We start from the raw sequence: 26,123 nt of genomic DNA on the forward strand, positions 1-26,123 counted from the left end.
TTATAATGTATTTTTCTCATTTCACCTCTCCCTAATTCCCTTCTGTTCTTTAGTTAGCCCAACACTTCAAGATTCATTAACTCTTTTGTGTGCATGGAAGTCTTAAAGATATTCTTTGTATCAGAATTGGTTATAAGTCTATTTACTAGGAATGACTCCTCTTGTTTCTATGGATAAAATATACCAGAGTTGAAGAAAATATTAAATGAACAATTTTGTGTTTTATAAAAAATACCAAGATATGTTTTATAGATCCAAATATGGTGGGGGGGGGCAGGGGAGGCATTGCCTCCATGGGCCCCATGCTTAGGTATCTCTTCTCCATGAGGTACCAGCCAGAACTAAATTTGTAACATTGCCTGATGGTAATGGGGGGAGATGGAACAGGTTTCGGCTGTTTACCTTCTTCCCACCACCTAGGCTTGCATACTTGCACATGTTAGAATCAGAGGACCTTCCTAAGCAGTAATGCCCACCGACAGCAAAATTTGAGAGATTACTGGCTCTGCACATTAAATACACAATAAGTCTATTTTACTTGTGGTTCATTAATTCTATTTTCATTTGAAACATTGAAAAATGGCATTATATTTTATGTATTAATCAAATTATTTTTTCCATCTTTATTAAATTGGGTGTTTCTTATTTACATTTCAAATGCTATTCCTTTTCCCTGTTTCCAGACCAGCAACCCCAACCCCTCCCCCTCCTCATCTATATGATTGTTCCCCTCCCCAACACCCCCCATTACCGCCCTCTCCACAAGAATCCCCTTCACTGGGGGGGGTCCAGCCTTGGCAGGACCAAGGGCTTCCCCTTCCTCTGATGCCCCTGCTAGGCTCTTCATTGATACTTATGAATTTGGGGCCCAGGGTCAGTCCATGTATAGTCTTTGGGTAGTGGCTTAGTCCCGGGAAGCTCTGGTTAGTTGGCATTGTGGTACATACGGGGTCTCAAGCCCCTTCAGCTCTTTTATTCCTTTCTCTGATTCCTTCAATGAGGGTTCCGCACTCAGTTCAGTGGTTTGCTGCTGGCATTCGCCTATGTATTTGCCATATTCTGGCTGTGTTTCTCAGAAGAGATCTACTTTCGATTCCTGTCAGCCTGCACTTTTTGCTTCATTCACCTTATCTAGCTTGGTGACTGTATATGTATGGGCCACATGTGGGGTGGGCTCTGAATGGGTTTTCCTTCAGTCTCTGTTCTAAACTTTGCTTCCCTATCCCTTCCTAAGGAAATTGTTGTTCCCCTTTTAAAGAAGGAGTGAAGCATTCAAATTTTGGTCATCCTTCCTGAGTTTCATGTGGTCTGTGCATCTTGGGTAATTCAAGCATTTGGGCTAATAGCCACTTACCAATGAGTGCATACCATGTGTGTTTTTCTGTGATTGAGTTTCCTCACTCAGGATGATATTTTCCAGTTCCATTCATATACCTATGAATTTCATGAAGTCTTTGTTTTTGATAGCTGAGTAATATTCCACTGTGTAGATGTACCACATATTCTGTATCCATTCCTCTGTTGAAAGGTATCTTGGATCTTTCCAGCTATTATAAATAAGGTTTCTATGAACATAGTGGAGCATGTGTCATTGTTTTATGTTGGAGGATTTTTTGGGTATGTAGCCAGGAGAGGTATAGCTGGGTTCTCACGTAGTGCAATGTCTAATTTTCTGAGAAACACGCAGAATGATTTCCAGAATGGATGTACCAGTAGGCAATCCCACCAACAATGGAGGAGAGTTCTTTTTTCTCCATATCCTCGCCAGAATATGCTGTCACAGGAGTTTTTGATCTTAGCCATTATGACTGGTGTGAGGTGAAATCTCAGGGTTGTTTTGATTTGCATTTCCCTTGTGACTAAAGATGTTGAACATTTCTTTAGGTGCTTCTCAGCCATCCGTTATTCTTTAGCTCTGAATTCTTTGTTTAGCTCTGAACCCCATTTTTTAATAGGGTTGTTTGTCTTTCTGTAGTCTAACGTTGTGAGTTCTTTTTATATTTTAGATATAAGGCCTCTCTCAGTTGTAGGATTGGTAAAGATCTTTTCCCAAACTGTTAGTGGCCATTTTGTCCTAACCACAGTGTCCTTTGCCTTACAGAAGCTTTGCAGGTTTATGAGATCCCATTTGTCAATTCTTGATCTTAGAGCATAAGCCATTGGTGTTTTATTCAGGAAATTTTCTCCAGTGCCCATGTGATCAAGATTCTTCCACATTTTTTCTACTATTAGTTTGAGTGTATCTGGCTTGATATGGAGGTACTTGATCCATTTCAACTTAAGCTTTGTACAGGGTGATAAGCATGGATCGATCTGCATTCTTCTACATGTTGACCTCCAGTTGAAACAGCACCATTTGCTGAAAATGATATCTTTTTTCCATTGGATGGTTTTGGCTCCTTCTTAAAAAATCAAGTGACCATAGGTGTGTGGGTTCATTTCTGGGTCTTCAATTCTATTCCAATAGTCTATCTGCCTGTCTCTGTACCAATACCATACAGTCATTAACACTATTGCTCTGTAATACTGCTTGAATTCAGGGATAGTGATTTTCCTGGAATTCCTTTTATTGTTGAGGATAGTTTTAGCTCTCCTGGGTTTTTTGTTTTTCCAGATGAATTTGAAAATTGTTCTGTTTAACTTCCTGAAGAATTGGATTGGAATTTTGATGGGGATTGCCTTGAATCTGTAGATCACTTTTTGTAAAATGGCCATTTTTACTATATTAATCCTGTCAATCCATGAATATGGGAGATCTTTCCATCTTTTGAGATCTTCAATTTCTTTCTTCAGAGAATTGAAGTTCTTATCATACAGATCTTTCACTTGCTTGGTTAAAGTAACACTAAGGTATTTTATATTATTTGGGACTATTATGAAGGGTGTCATTTCCCTAATTTCTTTCTCAGCTTGTTTCTCTTTTCTGTAGAGGAAGGCTACTGATTTATGAGTTAATTTTATACCCAGCCACTTGGTGAAGGTGTTTATCAGGTTTAGTATTTCTCTGGTGAAACTTTTGGGATCACTTAAATATACTATCATATCATCTGCAGATAGTGATATTTTGACTTCTTCTTTTCCAATCTGTATCCCTTTGACCTCCTTTTGTTGTCCGATTGTTCTGGCTAGAACTTCGAGAACTATATTGAATAAGAAGGAAGAGAGTGGGCAGCCTTGTCTAGTCCCTGATTTTAGTGGGATTGCTTCAAGTTTCTCTCCATTTAGTTTAATGTTAGCTACTGGTTTGCTGTATATGGCTTTTACTATGTTTACATATGGGTCTTGAATTCCTATTCTTTCCAGGACTTTTATCATGAAGGGGTGTTGAATTTTGTCAAATGCTTTCTCAGCATCTAATGAAATGATCATGTGGTTTTTATCTTTCAGTTTGTTTATATAGTGGATTATGTTGATGGTTTTCCGTGTATTAAACCATTCCTGCATGCTTGGAATGAGGCCTACTTGATCATGATGGATGATTATTTTGATGTGCTCTTGGATTCGGTTTGCCCGAATTTTATTTAGTATTTTTGTGTCGATATTCATAAGGGAAATCGGTCGGAGGTTCTCTGTTTTAGTGGGTCTTTGTGTGGTTTAGGTATAAGAGTAATTGTGGCTTCATAGAAGGAATTCGGTAGTGATCCATCTGTTTCAATTTTGTGGAATAGTTTGGATAGTAATGGTATGAGGTCTTCTATGAATGTCTGATAGAATTCTGCACTGAACCTGGCTGGACCTGGGCTCATTTTGGTTGGGAGACTTTTAATGACTGCTTCTATTTCTTTAGGAGTTATGGGGTTGTTTAAATGGGTTATTTGTTCCTGATTTAACTTAGGTACCTGATATCTGTCTAGGAAATTGTCCATTTCATTCAGACTTTCAAGTTTTGTTGAATATGGGCTTTTGTAGTAAGATCTGGTGATTTTTGACTTTCCTCTGATTCTGTAGATATGTCTCCCTTTTCATTTCTGATTTTGTTAATTTGGACACTCTCTCTGTGTCCTCTCGTTAGTCTGGCTAAGGGTTTTATCTATCTTGTTGGTTTTCTCAAAGAACCAACTTTTATTTCTGTTGATTCTCTGTATAGTCCTTTTTGGTTCTACTTGGTTGATTTCAGCTCTGAGTTTGATTATTTCCTGCCCTTTACTCCTCCTGGGTGTATTTGCTTCTTTTGTTCTAGAGCTTTTAGGTGTGCTGTCAAGCTGCTGATATATGCTCTCTCCTGTTTCTTTCTGCAGGCACTCAGAGCTATGCGTTTTCCTCTTAGCACAGCTTTCATTGTGTCCCATAAGTTTGGGTATGTTGTATCTTCATTTTCATTAAATTCTAAGAAGTCTTTAATTTCTTTCTTTATTTCTTCTTTAACCAGGTTATCATTGAGTAGAGCATTGTTTAATTTCCATGTATATGTGGGCATTCTTCCCTTGTTGTTGTTGAAGACGAGTTTTAGCCAGTAGTGGTCTGATAGGACGCCTGGGATTATTTCTATCTTTCTCTATCTATTGAGGCCTGTTTTGTAACCAATTATATGGTCAGTTTGGTAGAAAGTACCATGAGGTGGTAAGAAGAAGGCATATCCTTTTGTTTTAGATAAGAATGTTCTATAAATATCTGTTAGTCCATTTGGTTCATAACTTCTGTTTGTCTATGTCTCTGTTTAATTTCTGCTTCCATGATCTGTCCATTGATGAGAGTGGGATGTTGAAATCTCCTACTATTATTGTGTGAGGTGCAATGTGTGCTTTGAGCTTTACTAAGGATTCTTTTATGTATGTAGGTGCCCTTGTATTTGGAGCATAGATATTTTGGATTGAGAGTTCATCTTAGTGGATTTTTCCTTTGATGAATATGAAGTGTCCTTCCTTATCTTTTTTGATGACTTATTCTATATTAGAATGGCTACTCCAGCTTGCTTCTTCCAACCATTTGCTTGGAAAGTTGTTTTCCAGCCTTTCACTCTGAGGTACTGTCTGTCTTTGTCTCTGAGGTGTGTTTCCTGTAAGCAGCAGAATGCAGGGTCCTCATTGCGTATCCAGTTTGTTAATCTATGTCTTTTTATTGGGAGTTGAGTCCATTGATGTTGAGAGATATTAAGGAATAGTGATTATTGCTTCCTGCTATATTTGTATTTGGATGTGAGATTATGTTTGCGTGCTTTTCTTCTCTTTGTTTTGTTGCCAATACAATTAGTTTCTTGCTTTTTCTAGGGTGTAGTTTGCCTCCTTGTGTTGGCCTTTACCATTTATTATCCTTTGTAAGGCTGGATTGTAGAAAGATATTGTATAAATTTGGTTTTGTCATGGAATATCTTGGTTTCTCCTTCTATGTTACTTGAGAGTTTGGCTGGATACAGTAACCTGGGCTGGCATTTGTGTTCTCTTGGGGTCTGTATGACATCTGTCCAGAATCTTCTGGCTTTCATAGTCTCTGGTGAGAAGTCTGGTGTTATTCTGATAGGTCTGCCTTTATATGATACTTGACCTTTTCCCTTACTGCTTTTAATATTCTTTCTTTGTTTTGTGCATTTGGTATTTTGACTATTATGTAATGGGAGGAGTTTGTTTTCTGGTCCAATCTATTTGGGCTTCTTGTATGTTTATGGGCATCTCTTTCCTTATGTTAGGGAAGTTTTCTTCTATAATTTTGTTGAAGATATTTACTGGTTCTTTGAGCTGGGAATCTTCACTCTCTTCTATACCTATTATCCTCAGGTTTGATCTTCTCATTGAGTCCTGGGTTTCCTGTATGTTTTGGACCAGTAGCTTTTTCAGTTTTACATTATTTCTGACAGTTGTGTTTATGATTTCTATGGAATCTTCTGCTTCTAAGATTCGCTCTTCTATGTCTTGTATTCTGTTAGTGATGCTTGTATCTATGGCTGTTTGTCTCTTCCTTTGGTTTTCTATATCCAGGGTTGTCTCCCTTTGTGCTTTCTTTATTGCTTCTATTTCCATCTTTAATTCCTTCAACGTTTGATTGTGTTTTCCTGGAATTCTTTCAGGGATTTTTGTGATTCCTCTCTGTAGGCTTCTACTTGTTTATTTATGTTTTCCTGAGTTTCTCTAAGGGAGTTCTTAATGTCTTTCTTAAAGTCCTCTATCATCATGATCAAATGTGATTTTAAACCTAGATCTTGCTTTTGTGGTGTGTTTGGATATTCAGTGTTTGCTTTGGTAGGAGCATTGGGCTCTGATTATGCCATGTAGTCTTGGTTTCTGTTGCTTGGTTTCCTGCTCTTCCCTCTCGCCATCAGGTTGTCTCTGGTGTTACCTTGTTCTGCTATTTCTGACAGAGGCTAGATGGTCCTTTAGGCCTGTGTGTCAGGAGTGCTATAGACCTGTTTTCCTGTTTTATTTCAGTCAGTTATGGGAATAGAGTGTTCTGCTTTCAGGCATGTAGTCATTCCTGTCTACTGGTTTTCAGCTGTTCCTGTGGGCATGTGTCCTGAGTCCACCAGGCAGGTCGCTTGGAGCGGAAAGGTTGGTCTTACCTGTGGTCCTGCAGCTGAAGTTGCTCCTGGGGGGCTGCTTCTGAGCTCTTGGTGAGGGGGGCAACCAGGAGGGCCTGTGCTGCCTTTTACTGGGTCCCCCATGCACCGGGGTCCCAGATGGTGTTAGGTGTTGTCCTTTGGAGTCAGAAATGTGGGCAGAATGTATTCTCTTCTGGTTTCCCAGGCGTGTCTGTCCCTCTGAAGGTTTATCTCTTCCTCCCATGGGATTTGGGTGTAGGGAGCTGTTGATCAGGTACCTTCACGTCCAGGTGGTTTCTGGACAACAGGGGATCCGCCGGTTGAGTGCCCCTATCTTCTGGTTCCCAGAGACCCTATACAATTTCGTCTTGGGCAAGGGATGTGGGCAGGGGTGGGCAGTATTTGTGGTCTCTCCCATTCTGCAGTCTCAGGAGTGCCCACCTGTCCAGGCAATGAGCTCTTTCCCACAGGATTTGGGAGCAGGGAGTTGTGAACCGGGATCAGAGATTTTTAGACGCTCTCAAATTATTTTTTAAGATTAGTCAATACCACTATGAAAATTTTTCTGATACTATATGACTTAAAGTGGAAATTTCAATTCCTAGAACTGGGTGGTGGCATGCGGGGGATGGCTCAATGGGTAGGACTGCATGTTCTGCAAACATAAAGATCTAAGTTTGAATGCACAACACCCATACAAAACCACAAAGAATAATGCACATGATAGTGACCCCCTTATTGGGGGAGGTAGATATAACCAGACCCTAAAATTTTCTTGCCAGCCTAACTGAGATAGTGAGCTTCCCATTCCCTGTTTCAAGGGAATAAGGCCGAGAGCCACAGAGGACACCCAATGTTCTATACACACATTCACACATACACAATCATCAATCAATCAATAACATTTGAACTTCTTTGATTTAGATTTGAGAGAAATGAGCAGGCCAATCTTGTTTGGAAATTCTCAATGTGGTAAAAATTAATCAGGTGAAAATACCAGTATACAAGGGTCCCAGAAGAGGGTCAGGGAGCACAAGCTTAGTAGATGTTGACATCTGGGTATATTTCCTGACCTGCTAAATCAAATAGAACTGAGGAAAAGTACTCAGCAACCCAGTGTTGAGGAACAATTTGATAACACAGGGCAATATCAACACTGCCTTATAATCACAGTAAACTGATTCTCAACAAAGAAATTACATAGGTAAAATTATGTGTCCATTTATTGTTTTATTTTTCAAGAATTTGCTTGAATAATATCAGAATTCAAATGTATCTCAAGAAATATATTGGAAAACAACTTCCCAGATTATAGGTACAGTAAATATAATTTGTCTTTAACCATGTCATGGTAATGTAGTGTTGCACTAAGACTCATTTACATAAGCTTTTATCATCAGTAAGTGTCTGAGCTTGGATTCCAAAAGAAAGTAAGTTCATCTCAGTTTTCAACTCTTCTATGGCTCTCCATGTCCTGAAAAAAAATCTGCCTACAGTTACACAACTCAGTTTTATTTTTATCTTTTGAGTCATTTTCAATTTTACTCTATTTTAACTATTGCTACATGAACAGAGCTCTCTGTGAATAAGACCTGAAAAGTAAGATTGTTGGGGCACAGTCCATCTTTCAAAAGAATTTGATAAATGTTACAGAGCTTATCTTCAGAAATCAATTTACATTCTCTAAAACAACTTATAAAAGGTTCTGAATTTTGTACTATATACACAGCAAAACATATGTGTATATTTCACAATAGAAGGCCTTAACAAGCAATGACATCTACATTTTTTACAATTAGAGTCATACATTTTACATTTGCGTTCACAGTGGTTTAGAGGCTGGTGCAGTAGTTTTAAAAGCATTACATTCCAGAGCATTTGGAGGGAAAAAATAAAAATATTAATCATAAAATCTAACAATGACAAATGGATACCATCTTAGTCATATATTCAATTTCTGTGAAGAGAAACCATGACCAAGGAAATTTTTGTAAGAGAAAGCATTTACTTGGGATTTGCCCATAGTTTCAGAAGTTTAGTCTATTATGGTGGAGAGCAGGGTGCCAGGCAGGAAGGCCCTGGAGCAGTAGCTGATAGCTATATTCTGTTCCATAGGCAGAGAGAGAGAGAGAGAGAGAGAGAGAGAGAGAGAGAGAGAGAGAGAGAGAGAGAGATTAAGATTGAAATCTGGTATAGACTCTTGAAAACTCAAAGCCCATCTCCAGTAACACACTTCCTCCAACAAGGCCACACCCCCTAGTTCTTCCAATCCTCTCAAATAGTTCTACTCGCTGGTAACTAAACATTGAAACATATAAGCCTATGGGGGACATTCAAACCACTAAAATTACTGAATGCATAAATCAGATGTGAAGAGTCTAATACAATTGCCAGTCACAGCTGTTTCCTTGTGGTTGTTCCTAGGTAGGAAATTGAGACTCACAAAATACTTTTCCCTCCTTTCCTTTTCTCTTTTCTTCTCATGTCTTCTTTTCTTCTTTTCTTCTTTTATTTACTTCTTTGTTTTTGCTATAAGTTGCCCACATCTACTTTTGCTGAAATTTATGTACTTTAGCCACATTCTCTTGGCCTACATCTATGGAGGCTCAAGCTTTCCCTCACGCATGTTCTTCTTCCTTCTTTTTCTTTTCTTCCCTCCTTGTGGTCTCCTCTCTCTAATCCGGTGAAAAATCTCCTCCTCACCTATGTCTCTTCTCCCAGCTATTGGCTGTTGGCATCTTTATTCACCACTCAGAATGAACTATGGGGCAGGGTCCCAGGGGCTACCGCAGACTCCAGGTTTTGGGAACCCTCACTTAGCATTACAGTAGACAGTAAAAGACAAAACCTCAACAATCTTATGCCTTTGTTAAAAAAATATCCTAAGTCATGTCAGTGCCTAGAATAGTTCTATACATTTATGTTAGTGAGCCCAATATGTGTAAGTAGGATAAATTTGAATACTGAATACAAATGTACATTTTGACACTTCCATGACTTGTCAGGAGGGGAATGTGAAATACTTCTAGAGCCATGGAAGAATAAGTCTTATGTAAGAAATGGGGTAAGAATTTTGTCACTGAAACCAAGATGAAATATAAATAAAAGTGGTCCTGTAAGAGCAGTCACCTAGTGGCAAAGTTATACAGAGAACGGTAGGCTGCTTTCCCCAGTGTGCTGTGAAGCTGTCCAGAGGCAACAGGGCATGACCCCTCACTAATCCCCTTGAAACTTCATTGTGCCATGAGCAGGGATCGCAGTCACTAGCCCTTTGCAATGTTATCGTTTATATCAGTGTTTATCTACCTTCCTAATGCCACAACCCTTTAATATAGTTCTCATGTTGTGGTGACCCCCTAACCATAAAATTTTTCATTGTCACTTCATAACTGTAATTTTACTACTGATTATGAATCATAATATAAATATCTGATTGCAGAATATCTGATATGAGACCTCTATGAAAAGGTTCTTTGACCCCAAAGGTGTCATGCCCCATAGTTGAAAACTGCTAGTTTAAATGAAGAAATATAAAGTCAGATTCTGATGCTGAAACAGAAGTAAATAAAGTACACAATCTATTTCATATGTAATAAATACAAATAAAAGTAATGTAGAACACAGAGTGTGAGTTCAGTCATGAAACTCCTTTTGAATAAGTTCTGAGTGAGTGCTGAGAAAGACTAAGGAGATGAAGTGTGCATTCAAGTCAGTGCCTATCTTCATGCACCTCACACATGGATCAGGCAGTTACAGTCACAAATGCCAACTGTTCATAAAGGGAAGGTACTCTGAAATGGAAAGACCTCTATAATGGGTTCAAAAATAGCCCAGACTTTTATGAAATATAGTAATAGAATGAAGAGGAGACTGCAAGTCATATTCCTGAAATGGAGTCATGATGTATTCTAGATCGGAATGCAGATACCAGAACAAAGTGAGATTCCCAAACTATCTGAAGACAACCGAAAATTAATTTTAGTAATGTTCCACATAGGGAAATTAGCAGTGAAAGATTAGCCATGCTACTTGCACAAGATAGCAGAATGTTGAGTCAGTAAAACCATTCAACTAATTGTAATGATCCCAACCAAACCCATAAGGTCTTTGTGAAACTGCGAAGACAGGATTTGGATAAGGAACTAACCACCAATTCAAACTTTCATTAACTTGTTCATTCATCCTTCAAAGCTTTGCCATTTTGCATATGCCTTCTACTGTGGGAATTCACAGTGATGTATTTAAGGAGTAAACTTTGAGCCCTGATGTCATAAAATGTGACATTCTGTTGGAAGTAAAAACACATGAACGATTATAATCAAGTGTGATAAGTTCTATGGGAGACCTCATATGGCATCAGACAATAATTGAGAGAGTGAAGGTAGCTGTAGCATCAGGGATGAGGAGAGGTGAAAAAATTGTTTTATTGAAGTTCATCTTTTTATGATACTTCCAAAACAAATTGCCTATTGAACACCTAACCATTTTTAAAGTACTGTGGAAATAAAGGAGAACAGTATGAGTCATAGGATGTGTAAAAGTTGAGTTGTAGCAACCTATGTGTAATTCTAACTGATGTACTGTCATAAACCATGCTTGCCTGTCCATGAGGCCATATACCTGAAATAGAGTCATGTTGTATTTCAGCGCTGATTGGATGGCACATACACAACAGAAATGTGGAACTGGTATCTAAGCTGGTATGGGTTGCTGACACATTAACCCAAAATAAAACAAGGCAGTTTCTATGGACAGGAAAGCCAAGTCAGTATTACTCATAAACACATGTTCAAATGAATTAATGTAGACTTTTAAAACCCTTCAATAACATCAGAGTGCAGATGACCTGTTATGACAAAATTTGAGACAAATATAAAACCTATGAACATATTTTTCAATGGAAGAAATGAGAAATCTCTTCAGAAGTAGCAACTAACAATTAACACTGTAGTCTCTACAACCAAGACTCAACTGGCATTATGTGTTCAGTACCAGGTATCACAGACATTACATGTTAAAATGTGAGTTACTATGTCTACAACTTGAAAGTCAGAAATACCTTAAGTAGCAAGTGAGGCAAATAATGCAACCTAAAAGAGAAAGTGTGGAACAGTTGTAGAAGTCAGGAGGAATCCTGGTAGATGAACAGGAGGCACAGGGTAGAAGTCCTAGTAGGCAACTGTATGATTACAAGAAGTTTGGACTACTGCAGGAATAGGATAAAGTTCAGTTCCTCAACAAGACAGAACTGGTCCTTTCTTGCATATTAGTGACTCCACAGAACAGTTGGGATGCAGGATAGACAACATGCTCTACAATGCTAAGAGATGAGAGCAAAGTGAGCATCCATCACAGAAAGTAATGGGACAGGTGAAGGAGAGCTGAGTGTGCACAGTAGACATTGAGTAGCAAGCACAAGTCTTGTCTTTGAAGAAGGAATTGGAATGAGTAGAAAAGGAAAGAAAGCCGTCATTTCACAGAGCCTGGGTTTTTTCTCCCTGGAATAGGTTTGATGACTTCATAGACCTAGTCTATAAGTGAGATTGATTGACTTCCTCATCTGGGAAAGTAAGAATTGTAGAGCTGATCAAGCCACAGAAGTGATTCCTTATCCTGCAACTGTATTGCGTAATCGATCATTGCTAGTGAAGTGCATTAATGGAGCAGTGTTCCAGTTGATCATGGTGCTAGGTCAGAGAATGGGAAGACCAATGGAAATAGTGCTTTGCAGACAAGAATTCACACTTCAACAAGCAATGAAATCTTGCTGGTTGTTTTTAAGCTAGCAAGTAGTAGACTAAGTTCTAGAATAAGGGCTAACTTCAAAGGAAAAGCTAGAAAGCCTGATTCAAGGGGTGAAAGTGTTCAAGAAATGCAGGCCACTTTAACACACTTCTTCAAATATATTGCATGTAATATACATAAATATATAAAATCTTTTGCCTAAGTTATTCACATACTTTTCTAGATGAAAGAAGTATTTTATAGAGAATATGTAAAGAAAATTCAAATCATTTTAGAGTTTTCAAGGAACATACTAATATATTCTCTTTAAAAAGCATTAATACAGTCATGAAGTTTGATCATGTTTTGAATGAATGGCTAATACACATTTAAAAACAGACAACACAGAGATATATAAAATAATTATTAAACAAAATAAGTTCGTTTTAAATTACATATATGTTGTTATATATATATATATATATATATATATATATATATATATATATATATATATATATGTAGTCACAAGGGATGTAATTCAGTAAATAAAGTATCTGACATACAAGTATGAGGTCCTTAGTTCAGATCCCCAGTACCCATGTAAATAGCCAGGCATAGACTGTGTTTGTAACCCCAGAATTGGTTGGAGGTGGGAAGATTGTGGGACTTATTGGCCAACCAAAGTATCCAAGTATATGAGATACAAGTTTAATGAAAGGCCATATCAAAAACTCAGGTGGAGAATGATTAAAAAGACACCCCACACCAACCTCTGATCTCCACATGCACACATATGCACCTAATAACACGGCTGAACACACACTCAGAAAAAGTGTTTTATGCACACACACACACACACACACACACACACACACACACACACACACAATGAAGGTTTGTTCAACTGTAAAATAATAATAACAGTAATAAAAACAATAATAATGCACATGTTAGATAATTAAAGGAAACTAGATGTCATCAAGATGAGTGAAATAAGCCAGGCTCAAACAAAAGTCGTTTCCTTCCCATGTGGAGTCCTGCCATTTCATATGATAACAAAGCAGGCTATACAGGATCCACAGTTCAAGTGATCTACAATCACGTGTTGAAATGAGTGAATGTTAACTTTACATCACTGCCACAAGGTGGCGCCATAACAGTAATGTGGCCAGTCAAGGGAGGACTCTTCCAGCGTATTTCTCTGACAAATTCTCATAATATTTTGCCGTTTGTACTGCCATTGTTACTTGGAGTTTTTGCAAAATTAAGTATTTCCTGTGCTCTATGGAAACTGTAACCTCAGAAAGAGTTTTGTGTGTGATCATCAGAGGCTCTCGCGAGCTACAAATACAAGTCACTAAGTTTGTGTCTTAAAGTTTTGTTTGAATTTGTCACTCGTTAAAACTGTAATTTTCAAAATAAGGTTCTATTTTTAGGTGATGAAGTATGAGAGATTGTTTGGTTTGCTTTGGTTTTAGTGTTAAACAGGTAGATTTGGAAGAATGGTCAGAGGACTACAGCATTTACGACTCCCACAAAGAACACTGGTTCTGCCCCCAGTACCCATACCAAGCAGCTGAAAACTGCCTATAAACCTCCTTCCCTGAGACCCAAATCCCTCTGCTGGGGTGAAGAGGAATCTGCCACATACACATCCACTCAAATGTGCACACAAACATCTAAATGTTTTAAATAATAACACATCCTTAAGAAAATAAAAAGGGATCTTTCTTCTCTAATGATTCAAAACCTTATCCTTTTTTTTTAGTTCAAATATACTTAGTTCTGTATTTCGATAGTTATATCTGTTTCAAAGTTAACCAAAAGTTTAATACACTCATATATAGTTGATCACAAAATTATCCTTGCATCACGCAATGGGATCAAATACGGGGGTTTTGCATGAAGTCCCGTTCCCTCCTTGATAAGTGGCAGAGATAAGAGATCTGCACTATGTCCCAGGCCCAAACTGGTGAGTGGCTTCAGTCTAAGGACTCATTTTCCTTCTTTCAAATTCAGCGTTTTATCTACCCCTCTCACAACTTGGGTTTGAGACAACAATCGATTATCCTTTTTGCTGTGATTCCTTTTCAGCAGCACAGGAATATTCCAGTTGCAGCAGCTTCCCTTGCCAGAACGGTGGCACTTGCATCAGCGGGAGATCCAGTTTCATCTGCGCTTGCAGGCACCCGTTCATGGGTGACACTTGCACCGTGAAGATTGTCGAAGAAAATGCCTTAGCACCAGGTACAGACATCACCTTCTTATGCTTCTCGGTGTCACGCACGAACACATGCTGGAAATACTGTGAAAGATCATCTGTGCCTTCTTAGCTTGTTTTCCATGTTTTCTTCACTTCCGTCAATTGGTGTTGTTACACATTTGCTTTGAGAGCATAGCACTCCCGACCCTGAGGCTGCTGAACAGGAAAGGCTACTGGAAGGCAGTTGACACCTGAGTCTGATGCTCACATCCCACCCGGAAAGCAGAGAATTAACTCCCATAAGTTGTCCTATGGGACGCGTGCGGCCTGCGCGTGCACGCGCGTGCGCGCGCGCGCGCGCGCACACACACACACACACACACACAACACACACACACACACACACACACACACACACACCATTCATACAATAATAGCAAGTTTTAATGTAGCACTCCATCATCCAAAATATATTATCTTTAGTGGCCACAGAATATTTCAAATCAGATCTTACCGATTTCCTGTTGCTAAGAGTTCATTTTAGTCCATTTTAAATCTTTCCTAAGTGTGTGTGGCATTAATTACATAGAAACTTACTTCTGCCTGTTTCTCCTTCATGAGCCTGGCTTCATTTCTCTTTGGTCTCAGCCTCTAGAAATTATCATGGAAACTTGTCTCTCTATCCTTGAGGTTTTAGTTCTTGTAGGGCATCCGGTGCATCCCATAATAATTGTTCAGTACTTTGAATTTCTTTATCTCTAGGGAGTGCAATTCAGCATGCAAATGACCTTGCAGGCATTTATACAACAGAGTTGCCAGATGTCACAATAGATCCTGATCTAAACGGAGAAACTGAGACTCCTGGAGACTGGGTGTTTCTACATTTACCCTACAGCAGAGGCAGGCACCCAGACACATGAGCATTCTTCAGTTTGATAGAGAATTTTATGTTTCTGTTAAGTCTGTGTGACTGAGATAAAATGAGAACTATATGAAGTAAAACAAGATAAAACCCTGAAAAATAACTCATGTCATGTTTTTCCTTGAACAGATTTTTCCAAAGGATCTTACAGATACGCTCCAATGGTGGCTTTTTTCGTATCTCACACTCACGGAATGACGGCACCTGGTCCTATCCTGTTCAATGATCTAAGCGTCAATTATGGGGCTTCATATAACCCGAGAACTGGCAAGTTCAGAATTCCATACCTTGGAGTATATATATTCAAATACACTATTGAGTCATTCAGTGCTCATATCTCGGGGTTTTTTGTGGTGGATGGAGTAGACAAGCTTAGATTTGAGTCTGAAAATACTGACAGTGAGATACACTGTGACAGAGTTTTGACTGGGGATGCCTTATTTGAATTAAATTATGGACAGGAAGTGTGGTTGCGACTTGTAAAAGGAACGATTCCAATCAAATATCCCCCTGTGACCACATTCAGTGGTTACTTGTTATACCGCACCTAAGTTTGTGTGAGAGGTAGACAGTCACGTCTACTCCAACGCTCTCTGCCCTTTTATTTATCCTTGCATGCACAGCAGCTCTACTGTGGTATTTCTACACTAAATGAGATTTGTCATCGAAGAGCCTGAATGCTTGTTTCACAAAATGATTTGGATGTCTTGCGCAGAAAGGGGTCCTTTCTCCTAAGGGGACACAGAGGCATAGAAAATAAGTGAAACCACTCCCCCAAACATGTGTCTGTCACCCCAGACGTGCCTACCTGTGCTCCTTCCCTGGGACTCTTTCCAGTGTAAAATGAAATGTCACAGCAGATTTCACAAAGCAACTCAAATTTTGTTATATCATGTACTTATAACCATAGAAAAGAATTTCCTAAAATAACAAACTCAAATAAATTATTCAAAGAAATAAAATCTCACGTTTTAACTTTTAACTTTCCTTTCCTGTTGAGTTGATCAGTTTTATGAACTAAAATTTGCATCTGGGTTCAAAAGTAAGGAGAGTGAATTATAAATATGAAGTGTGTTTAAATACTGTCTTTGAAAAATTGGAAAATAGAGACCTAACCGATTCCTATTTAGACATTTACACCTAATTTTATGTGCGCTACTTCTCTGCCTCTGTTATATAAATCTGCATGAAGACAAGCACAATGCTTTTTTATTCATATTATTCTATTATACTGCTGTGGAGAAATTCAGGTGTCCTTTTGTGGATTCTTAGTCTTAATAATAAAGGGATTTAAAGATGGACTCTGAGGGAAGCTCAAGTGTCATTTCTTTAAAGTTTGAGCAAAAAGTAACAACTATACAGTTGGGCAGCTGCTAAGAAGAGAAAGACAGAGAAGAATGAAAAGAAACTATCTCCTCTCTCTGCCTCTGTCTTTCTTCTCTGTCTCTGTCTCTGTCTCTCTGTCTGTCTCTGTCTCTGTCTCTCTGTCTCTGTCTGTCTTTGTCTGTCTCTGTCTCTATCTCTCTCCCTCCCTCCCCCTCTGTGTGTGTGTGTGTGTGTGTGTGTGTGTGTGTGTGTAGTGTACAGATCTATACATGTATGTTTTTGCACATGTGTAAACATGCTTGTGGATGCCCTAGGTTGGTATTGGGATTCAACCTTGATCACTTTTTCACCTTATTCTTTGAGACTGAGCTTCTCAAGCAAACCAACAGCTCTAGGATATGACCAGGCTGGCCAGCATGCTCTGGGGGCTCCTCTGTTACTGGAATTACAAACAAGACAGTCACATACAACCAGCATCCTGTGGGTTTTGAGAAGCCAACTCTGATCCTCACTCTTGCCCATTAAACTCCTAACTATTAGGCCCTCTCCCCAGTCCTCTATGCCTTCTTGATCTAGGGTTCAAGAAAACCAGGACGTTTAGCAATGAAGGTACAGAAGCAGATGTGCAGATATAAACTTTTTGTAACCAAATTATATTGTGTTCAACCTCTCCTCTAGCCCACCACTCAGTAATAGTTCTCTGAGATCAATAGTTCTTGATCTTCTTTGGCAGCAGTTCAGTCCCATAACAAACAAAAAATATGACTCAACATCTGTAGACCTGTCCTCTAGGCAAGCAGACAGTACACATGAACTGGCAGCTACAGTCCAGTCCTTTTGGCAGGCAGACAACAGGCACAAACCTGCAGCTGTAGTTCAATCCTGAAGAAACACCCAGGCTCACCAACCCGCCTGAGGTGAGGCCATGGAAACCGGAAGTTGCTGCAGGAACCTCACATGCAGTTCTTGGGAGATTTTCTCTCAATGGCAGTGTTACCAGAAGTTGAGTTCAACAACCCTAAGGAAAACCAATCAGTATATATATGTTGTAAATGAAAAATAGTGAAACAGAGCAAACCAAATACCGTAGGTCATATTTATACTCCGTCATCCCAGGTCTTTTCCCACGTTTGCTAAATCAAAGCATCCTTTCATCTGTGTCTGCTTCAGGAAAAGTCATTCACATGTCTACTCCAGCAAAACATCCTTTCACCAGTGTGCCCCCAGCCAAACACCATGTGACATAACTGACTTTCCAAAGAAAGTAAAAGTCTCCACTTCCTAGACACATAATGGAAAAGTAGAGGTCTTCAGCGGGAGTGGCAAAGCCCAAAGTGAAAGTGAGGCGTCCCCAGGATTTTAACCAATATTCAAGAAAGAGAAAGTCAGTGTTTAGGATACAAGTAAAAGAAGCACTGCTCCTCACCATCAACTACAGGAAAACTTCCGTGAGAGGTTTAGGAGAATCTCCAGGGAGACCAAACCAGGATTCTCAACTTTAGCACTGAAATTTTCAGAAGGAAAGTTAGCAGCATTGGGAATTGTTTTAAAGATATTTTAGTACAGGTTTAATGAAGAGGGTTAGTAGAAGAGGGTGCCTCTGCAGACAGTAAGGTGGACAGAGGACAAACCTGAGTGTGTGACACCCATCATGGGTGTGTGCTTTCCAAGAGAATACGCATCTGTGAGACTTTGGTGGAACTTGTGGGCATGATCTCAGGACTGGGGGGTCCTTATCACAGTGATCAGCATCTGGCAAGATTACAATTAATAAAGGAAGAGTCCATCCCACAGGGATGGAAAGGAAGTGTAAAATTACTGGAAAGAAGGTCAATTTCTTTTGAGAGTCTCACCCAGTGTCTGGGGAAAGGAATGAGCACTGCACTGGGGAAGGAGCTTTGAGGAAATCTAAGTGCACTATCGCATTAAGGAGACAATTATTCCACTAATCTTCTTTGCATGTCTTCTCTGAACCACTTTCCTGTGGAATCTCCTAACAAGGTGATTCACAGACAATGTGGAATAATTCTTAAAGAAGGAGACAATAGATGTAATGTTCTAATCTTTGTGGCAGAGCAAAATATCCTGTCTCTACCTAGGGCCAAAGGTAGAACTCAGATTTCTTTTTTTTTTTTTTTACCATAAAGATGTAGCTTTCTCTTAATAGATCTCAACAAAGCCCGGACACCAACCACCCTTCTACATGATACATTAATCCTAAGGAGGGGTGGTTGGGATGTTTTTCTTCTAAGTGTTACTAGGGAAGTGGGAGATGGGAACCACAGCAGACTATGAGGATGAAACTCATCCTCATAGACTTCAAGGCTACTAATCCTTTTCCGGCTACCTGAAAGTAAGACATGGAGATCCACTCCTATTCCTAAACAGGTAAGTACTAATCTATATGATGGAATAGATTCTGAGATGCTTGATTCCAAAGAATATGCATACACAGGGGGTCTCACTGACTTCAGAAACACGTCAGGTAGGAAGGTGTCATGTCAGTAGCAATGAAGCTAACAATGATTATCTTTAGAATAACATTTTGAGAATGATATTCTATTCATATTTGAAAAAGAATTTCTGAATATATTCTTATGAGTAAAAATAATGAGAACATTTTTATACTGCCATCATTTCTCATGAATTAATTTTGATGGTCACTGTATCTCCATTAACTATCTATTAATCTATTAAATACATGTTATTTCTTGCCTTCCTCATTCTGCCCATGAGAAATAGAGGCACATTGAAGCTGAGAGTTTTTTTCAGTATAGCAAAGATGAATGTCTGGACAGAGGATAAACTTTTTATTTTAAATTTCTGTAAGTACTAGCCAGTTGACCTTTCAATATTTCTACCAACCATAGTTCATTGATATATAAAACGGACCCACATACCCTCATCAAAGCTTACAACTTTTCAAATGAAAACACTAGTTTCATTTAATAGATGATAGGTTGTTTCTCTGCCAGTGAAATGAGCCAGTTCAAGCAAGACTAAATATATTAAAGGGAGGTTTATTGAAAAGCTATTCTTGGGGCAAGTTGACTAGCCCCAAGGATTGAGCGAAGGGGAATCATCATAAGGAAAGGCAGGAGAAGGGGGAAGGAAAAAAGAGAAAGGGCACTGCATACAAAGAGAGTGAAGAGAAGGAGAGGGAGAGTGGGAGGGAGAGGGAAGGGGAGGAGGAAGGAGACTGAGGTGGTTCTGGATTATATAGGGCGGGGCCTCTAGGGGAAAAAAGTTGGGAGCAGGATATGCCATAGGGACTGAGGGATGCTTGCTGGGAGAACATGGAGGTCTGGTCAGCTTTGACATTTAAGTATGCACCTCACTCCCTTGTCCCAGGATCTAAAACCAAATGTCGCAGCATTTTGTTGATTATAAATCAATAAGGGATGCTGTAATTGTCTATGGCTACTTCCTGCTGACATTGGGGTGCCATTTTGGGGGGATTGTGGGCAAAAAACTGGAAATTTGGGAGGAACTGGTTGTTTCACTGCTGCCCACAATCTTTGGGCCATCTGGCGGCTTAGAAATTGCAGGTCCAGTAGAATCCTCTGTGACTGTAGACAGGAGCACCTGTGGGTAGCAGTTTTGGAGTTTTCTGCACACAAGTTCTGAGGGATCACCTGTATTTTAGGGGCAGAAGATAAAGTTAAGGGGCTTAGGGAGAAAAACTTATTCTTGATTGTACATTTGAAACTTTTAGGCCCAGGGATCTTGGGAGTTGGAGGAGCGGTGGGAGTGGGGCATTCAGAACCAAGGAAATAAAGCCCACTCTCAGAATTAGGTAGGTGGGGAGAGAAACAGGCCATTTGTTATCTTGAAATAATAATTATCTTGAGTCATGTTCAGCAGGTTTCAGGAACAGTACCCACTAAGCATATCTGGGTTAGACAATCTGCCTTTTCCCATGACAAGCTCCCTGACCTCAATTCCTCAATCTCAAGCCAGTGAACTTGCTGGGAGTAGCTTTCCAATAAAACCCGGCTGATTTCACTGGCTGAGAAATAACCTATCGAGAAACACCAAAATTAAATTAAATTAAAAACATACACCAATACCAGGAATATACATGAATATTTATATAGCACTTTTATTGGTGGTAGCTCAAAACACTATGTCACTCATGTGTCAAAAAGAGAATTAGAAAACTATGTGTTCATATAGTGGACAAATACCAATTAATGCTAGGTCATTATGGCACCTATCCATGATGAAAAAAATGATGTAGAAAACTGCAAACTATCACCGATTCTGCAAGTGGGATTTGTGCACATGGAGGCCCATGCACACTCAGAGCAGATGGAGGTTATAGGGAAGAGTGTGGACTAGAGGCTGAACCCAGAAGGGCTTCAAGGACTTCTCTCTGACTGCCTATTGATCAGTGGTTTTTATGACCGTTCAGAAGGCAAATGTTTTCTGTAGTCCCTGACTAAAATATTTACCATAGTGCAAATAGAGAGTAAATATACTTTTTCTGTCTATTGGAACTGTCTGTATCTGTGCCAGTAGTGCAATCTTCTGGATTGCAAAGTAAGGAACCAGTTGAGCCATGAGTTTTCTAATTAAATAACTGACATGTATCATTAGCTGGGTTTGAGGTATTTGAAATTTTAATGGTTAACACTAATCTTTGCATACCTATGTGTGGAATATAAAGTAAGATAACAATGTCACCTAGAGCTAAGAGGTAATACAGCAACCCTAAGTTGTTTGAACTTGCTTGCTTGGGTTTTGAAAGTTGACAAATATTATTTAAGCAACTTTCTGCCATGGTAAAAGTATTCAAACAGTAGAAGAACCCAGCACAAGGTGGAGGGGAGACCTCTTTTGAAGGGATTTTGGGGATCCTGCTTGAAGTTTAATAATAAAGACTCGGAGATATCTACATAGTTTAAGGCTGTTGGTCTTTTGCCTGGGGCAGTCTGTCAGCTGGCCTCTAACTTAATCTGACTTCTCTGCCTCTGTATCTCTCCATGTGCTTCGCATTGCCTCTCCCCAGCTCAGTCCTGTCTTCTTTGTCCCTTTGCCTAAGTCTCTCTCTCCCTGACAGCCACAGCACTGGCAGCCACCAGGTCTTCATTATGCAAAAGGCTACATTCCTTACTCAACTACTTGGTTTTGGGGTTCACCTTCAGGACAGCAGCTTGCCTTACTTTCAAATGCAGGTGACAAATTGACATTTACATACCCTGCTAGCTCGCGCTACTGGCTCCAGTTAATAATTCAAAACACAAGCACACACTTTCCCAGCCAGAAAACACACTATGAGGGCTGAGTTCTTCTAAGGAGACAGTGGGCTTCTTCCTTCTCCGGCCATGTAGATTCACTCACAGAGAACTCCTCATGCCATTCTGCTCAGCAAGCTCCGGAGAATTTTCCAGATTCTGACTTCTGACACCATTATTTCATCTGTGCTTAATAGATAATATGATGGAGATTTAAAACCATCTATAACAATCTAAAAACAAATACCGTGTGAGTCAGTAAAAGCGTGTATTGAGTTGGTACTCCCAGAGTCAGGAAACTGTTCACCCCAGTCCACTTCCCTCATGTTCCAGAAGAACAAAAGTTAATCTTCTTAAGGACTCCTCTTTTTGTTGTGCCTTTGACCTAATTTATAGTCCAGGGAGTTGAGATTTCATAGTTTAAAGCCCTTTGTTAGGACTGTAATGATGGCCCTTCACTACAGAGCACCTTTTGCTCTTGCAGGGGATCTGGTTCAGTTCCTAAAAGCCACACAATTACCCATATAATCCCTTTCCTAGGTGATCTGGTGTCCTCTTCTGAGGGGTCCTGAATACACTCTGACACACACACACACACACACACACACACACACACACACACACACACACTTAATTAGTTAATCAAACAAATAAGTGTTTGTAATAACCATATGTGCCTAAATATATTTTTTCTCCCACCAATCCAAAGGAGAAACATCTCATTTCCAAAGAATGAGCTTCTTTTATTTGGACATTAATAAATGATTCAAATATGGCATGCAGACTTTTTATGGTTGGCTATTTAATTTTCTTGGTATGGTGTTGATTATTTTTCAAAAAATACTAGTCCAGAGAATTCTAATTTGTAATTGTAAATATTCAGTTAAATTATACAAATATATATTTATGTCTTATATACCTCATTTATAAAAATGTCCTTTTACTAGACATACATATTCAAATGTATATTTCCTATCATTTATATATTACAAATTATCACTCATTTATTATCAACTATTATGAAACTAGTTAAATTATATATGAATATGCAATATACAAGCTTTTTCATACTCTGTCAGCTGAGTGTGAACATAGTAGGAGGCTCCCTCGGCTCCTACAATGAAAACTACTGTTTTATTAGTGTGTCCTTCCTCATGCTAGAAAAATAGTCAGTAGTGTCCTGTCACCATCAAAGCCAATTTCAAATGTAGCAAAACTGTCATCAATCAAAAGCATTTACCTCCCATCTGTTATCATGGGGTACACATGAGACACATTAAAGTGAAATATAGGCCTGCTATGCTGGCATGTGCTATTTAGTCATGTGGCTCTCCTGGGCTTCACACACCGGCTGCATCAGTCCTAGAAAGGTTATTAAGCACCATTCCTCAGTGCCTTTACCACAGCTTATTGAGAATTCTCCATGAACCCTCCTACAATCCAACACGGTAGATTTGCATTCATTTATCTAGGTTGGCATGCCAACTGAATACAAAACTCTGGAAAAAGTCCAAATGTAGGGGGCTTTATGATTTGCATATGAATCCTTTCATACGTTGTGAAAGCCCAGGTATTTACCTGGGAAATGTTTTGTTGGTGGTAGTTGCAATAGTTTTGTTTCGTTTTAATTTTTGTTTCATATTTGATTTTCCGAGACAGGGCCACAATCTATCTGAGGCTTGCCTCAAGCTTGTTACCTCCTACCTCACCCTCCTTTGTACAAGGATTATAGGTGTGTGCCACTAAAAAGGAACATAAAGCCAAGGTTTGCATAAAACATTTTCCAGATACCAATTGTCTTAGTTTCAGCTGTCCTGAGGAAACACTATTGTCTTCACGGCTTTCACAGCATATATTTCTCCAACTGTAGAAGGTTAGAAGGTGCCTGTAGACTTGGTGCCTGCTAAGAGATGTTCCTTGACCTTCTGAATTCTTTTTAGGATATCTTTCCATGGAAAAGATGTAGATTAAAAAACTTTCTCTTAGGAAGGCTCAGCCCAGCAAGGTGTGATGGTTTACACAAGTGAGGATAGCACTTGGGAGACTGACGCATGTGATCTCAAGTTCAAGGCCAGCCTGGGTTGCATAATGAGTTCCAGACCAGTCACACATACACAATGAGACCCTTATCACACTCTCTCTTGTCATTCTCTCCTACTGAGGCTATTCTCTCTAATGGAGGCCCCATATGTATGGGCTCCTCTAAATCTAATTACATCTTGAAGACTTTACCTCCAATCACATTCTTTTGGAATGAAGTTTGAATACACAAAGTTCTGAGGGGAGCAAGCATGTCATTCACAGGATCAGGTTTCTACTGCAGCAGTAGTAAGAATGGTGCTCTAAAACCCTGTTCGCCTTAGTTGTGAACTGTTTGCATAGACTACACACCGTGTATAACAGAATTCCTCATTACTTGGATTGACACAGTCCTATGCTGCTTCCACTGAATATAAGTGACATGATCTAGCGGTTGGAGTATTTTCACAGTGCAAATTTAATTGTGTTACTGCCATTTCTTTTTAGAGATTTAAAGTAGATTTAAAATATACATCAACTTCACTCAACAGTGGAAAAAAAAAACCATCATACTATATAACCCAGGAAAATGTGACTTTTGGGGCCTGTTCAACTTTGTTTACTGTTGGAATTTAGAATACCAACAATGACAAATAATTCTTAACTTTTTCTGGTTTTATAATTTATTTTGCGTGTATCCCTCCTATTAACTTCATTAGAATCAACATCTTAATTGCCCACAATATATATAAAGATCACTGCTTGCCTATTTTGTTATCTATATGAAAAATGTAGATAGATTGAAAATGAAAAACAGTTGCCAGAAAATACATATAGGGAAACATTTCTATTAACTAGCCATCTCTAATGTGATCTGATATATCTAGTGTGAGCTAAATGCATAATTTATGAGAAAAATATTAAACATAGACATAGCATTTCACATTAATTATACGTGTGTCAAAATCATGTTGCTTTCTTGTCCCAATCTCTTCAATCTATTGCTATAAACCAAGTTTCATGGCTTGTCAGAATATTCTTGCTACAGTGAAACATGTCTCACAAAGACTTCTATATTGTCTACTGTCCAACTATCTGCTATATCTATTTCTCTGTAGATTTACTATTTAAGTGTGTATAAGCCTTTACTCCTGCTGATGAGCAGTTAAATAGTATGGAAATTATTCTGTAGAAGAAATTCTAAAACCCTCCAGAGATCTCATGCCTTTTTAATGTGACTTTCATTGCCCTTTTCTAAGTCTTGCTATTAAATGCTTAAATCATGATTCTGATTCATAAACTCTAATTCTATTTCCTTTAAATAGTTGAAATACTAATGGATCATTGTTGAATTTTTCCTTGTCGCAGGTTCTCTGCTAAGAGCAAATAGCAACTCTGCTCCACACAACAAAAGTAAGAAGGGTAACTATTGTGTATCTGTATAACTGTGGTTCTTTTTCTTCCCTTGTGATGCACTCTAAGCACATGTGGATGAGAAAGAAAAGCATCATGAACAATATACCCATGTTTACTAAGGGCACAAAAGACATCTAAGGACAAGCTGTCCTTCTGAATTTAAGAGACACAATGTAAATATCTCTTCCTATTTAAAAACGTATTCCATAGTTGGGTTTAAACAGCAATGTGACGTGACCATGATGCCACAGAGCATTACAGATGGCACAAGGGCATGTCAATGAAGTTCTTCATTTTATGGCTAAGGGGAAAACATTGAAATCTCCAATTACACACATAGAAAAGGAAGAGAGTGAGAATAAAGAATAAATATCACAAACCATGAACAAAACGTTTCCTAGGAAAGTTCAATTTATTCACTGCAATGTAAACATGTTTGCATTCACAATGCCTACACCTCCTGATTGTTCTTAATCTATATATGATGTCTACATTTCAGCTATTGTGTCGTCCCCTTTAATAGAGATTCAAGGTTGTTGTTTCCTGCTTTCATTTTGCATTCTAACAGTTTCTGTATCTTGCAGCTGGGGCCTTACTGTAGTCTTGCAGCTTTATCACTAAAATGTATTGTGTCAGCCAATGCACACATTGCCTGATAAGTGGCCTGTGAGCAAGCTGTGCTCAAAAGGCAAAGGACTCCAAAATAACTGTTGTGTGTAACTTTTCAACCCTGCCTAAGCTCCAGAAATGAGCCTAAACCTGCCCTAAACTTCAGTGGCTCAGCTCCATCTAGTTCCTGCTAAA

The 26,123-nt window shown here is 39.0% G+C and overlaps 1 protein-coding gene across 3 annotated transcripts in view; it reads left to right on the top strand.

Annotated features, from left to right (window-relative positions):
* Mmrn1 (multimerin 1) overlaps positions 1-16,622 on the top strand; it is a 75,401-nt gene extending 58,779 nt beyond the window's left edge. For 2 of the 3 annotated variants that reach the window (XM_001071128.8, NM_001427207.1), the window contains 2 exons: positions 14,291-14,443; positions 15,451-16,622. In XM_001071128.8, coding sequence (XP_001071128.2) covers positions 14,291-14,443; positions 15,451-15,872 — 575 coding nt within the window. In that variant the 3' untranslated portion in view covers positions 15,873-16,622. The remainder of the gene's footprint in view (positions 1-14,290; positions 14,444-15,450) is intronic. The other variant, XM_006236596.5, reaches the window with a different exon arrangement.
* The last annotated feature ends 9,501 nt before the right edge of the window (positions 16,623-26,123 follow it).

The sequence above is a fragment of the Rattus norvegicus genome, chromosome 4 (genome assembly GCF_036323735.1).
Source record: "Rattus norvegicus strain BN/NHsdMcwi chromosome 4, GRCr8, whole genome shotgun sequence".
Classification (NCBI taxonomy): Eukaryota; Metazoa; Chordata; class Mammalia; order Rodentia; family Muridae; genus Rattus; species Rattus norvegicus.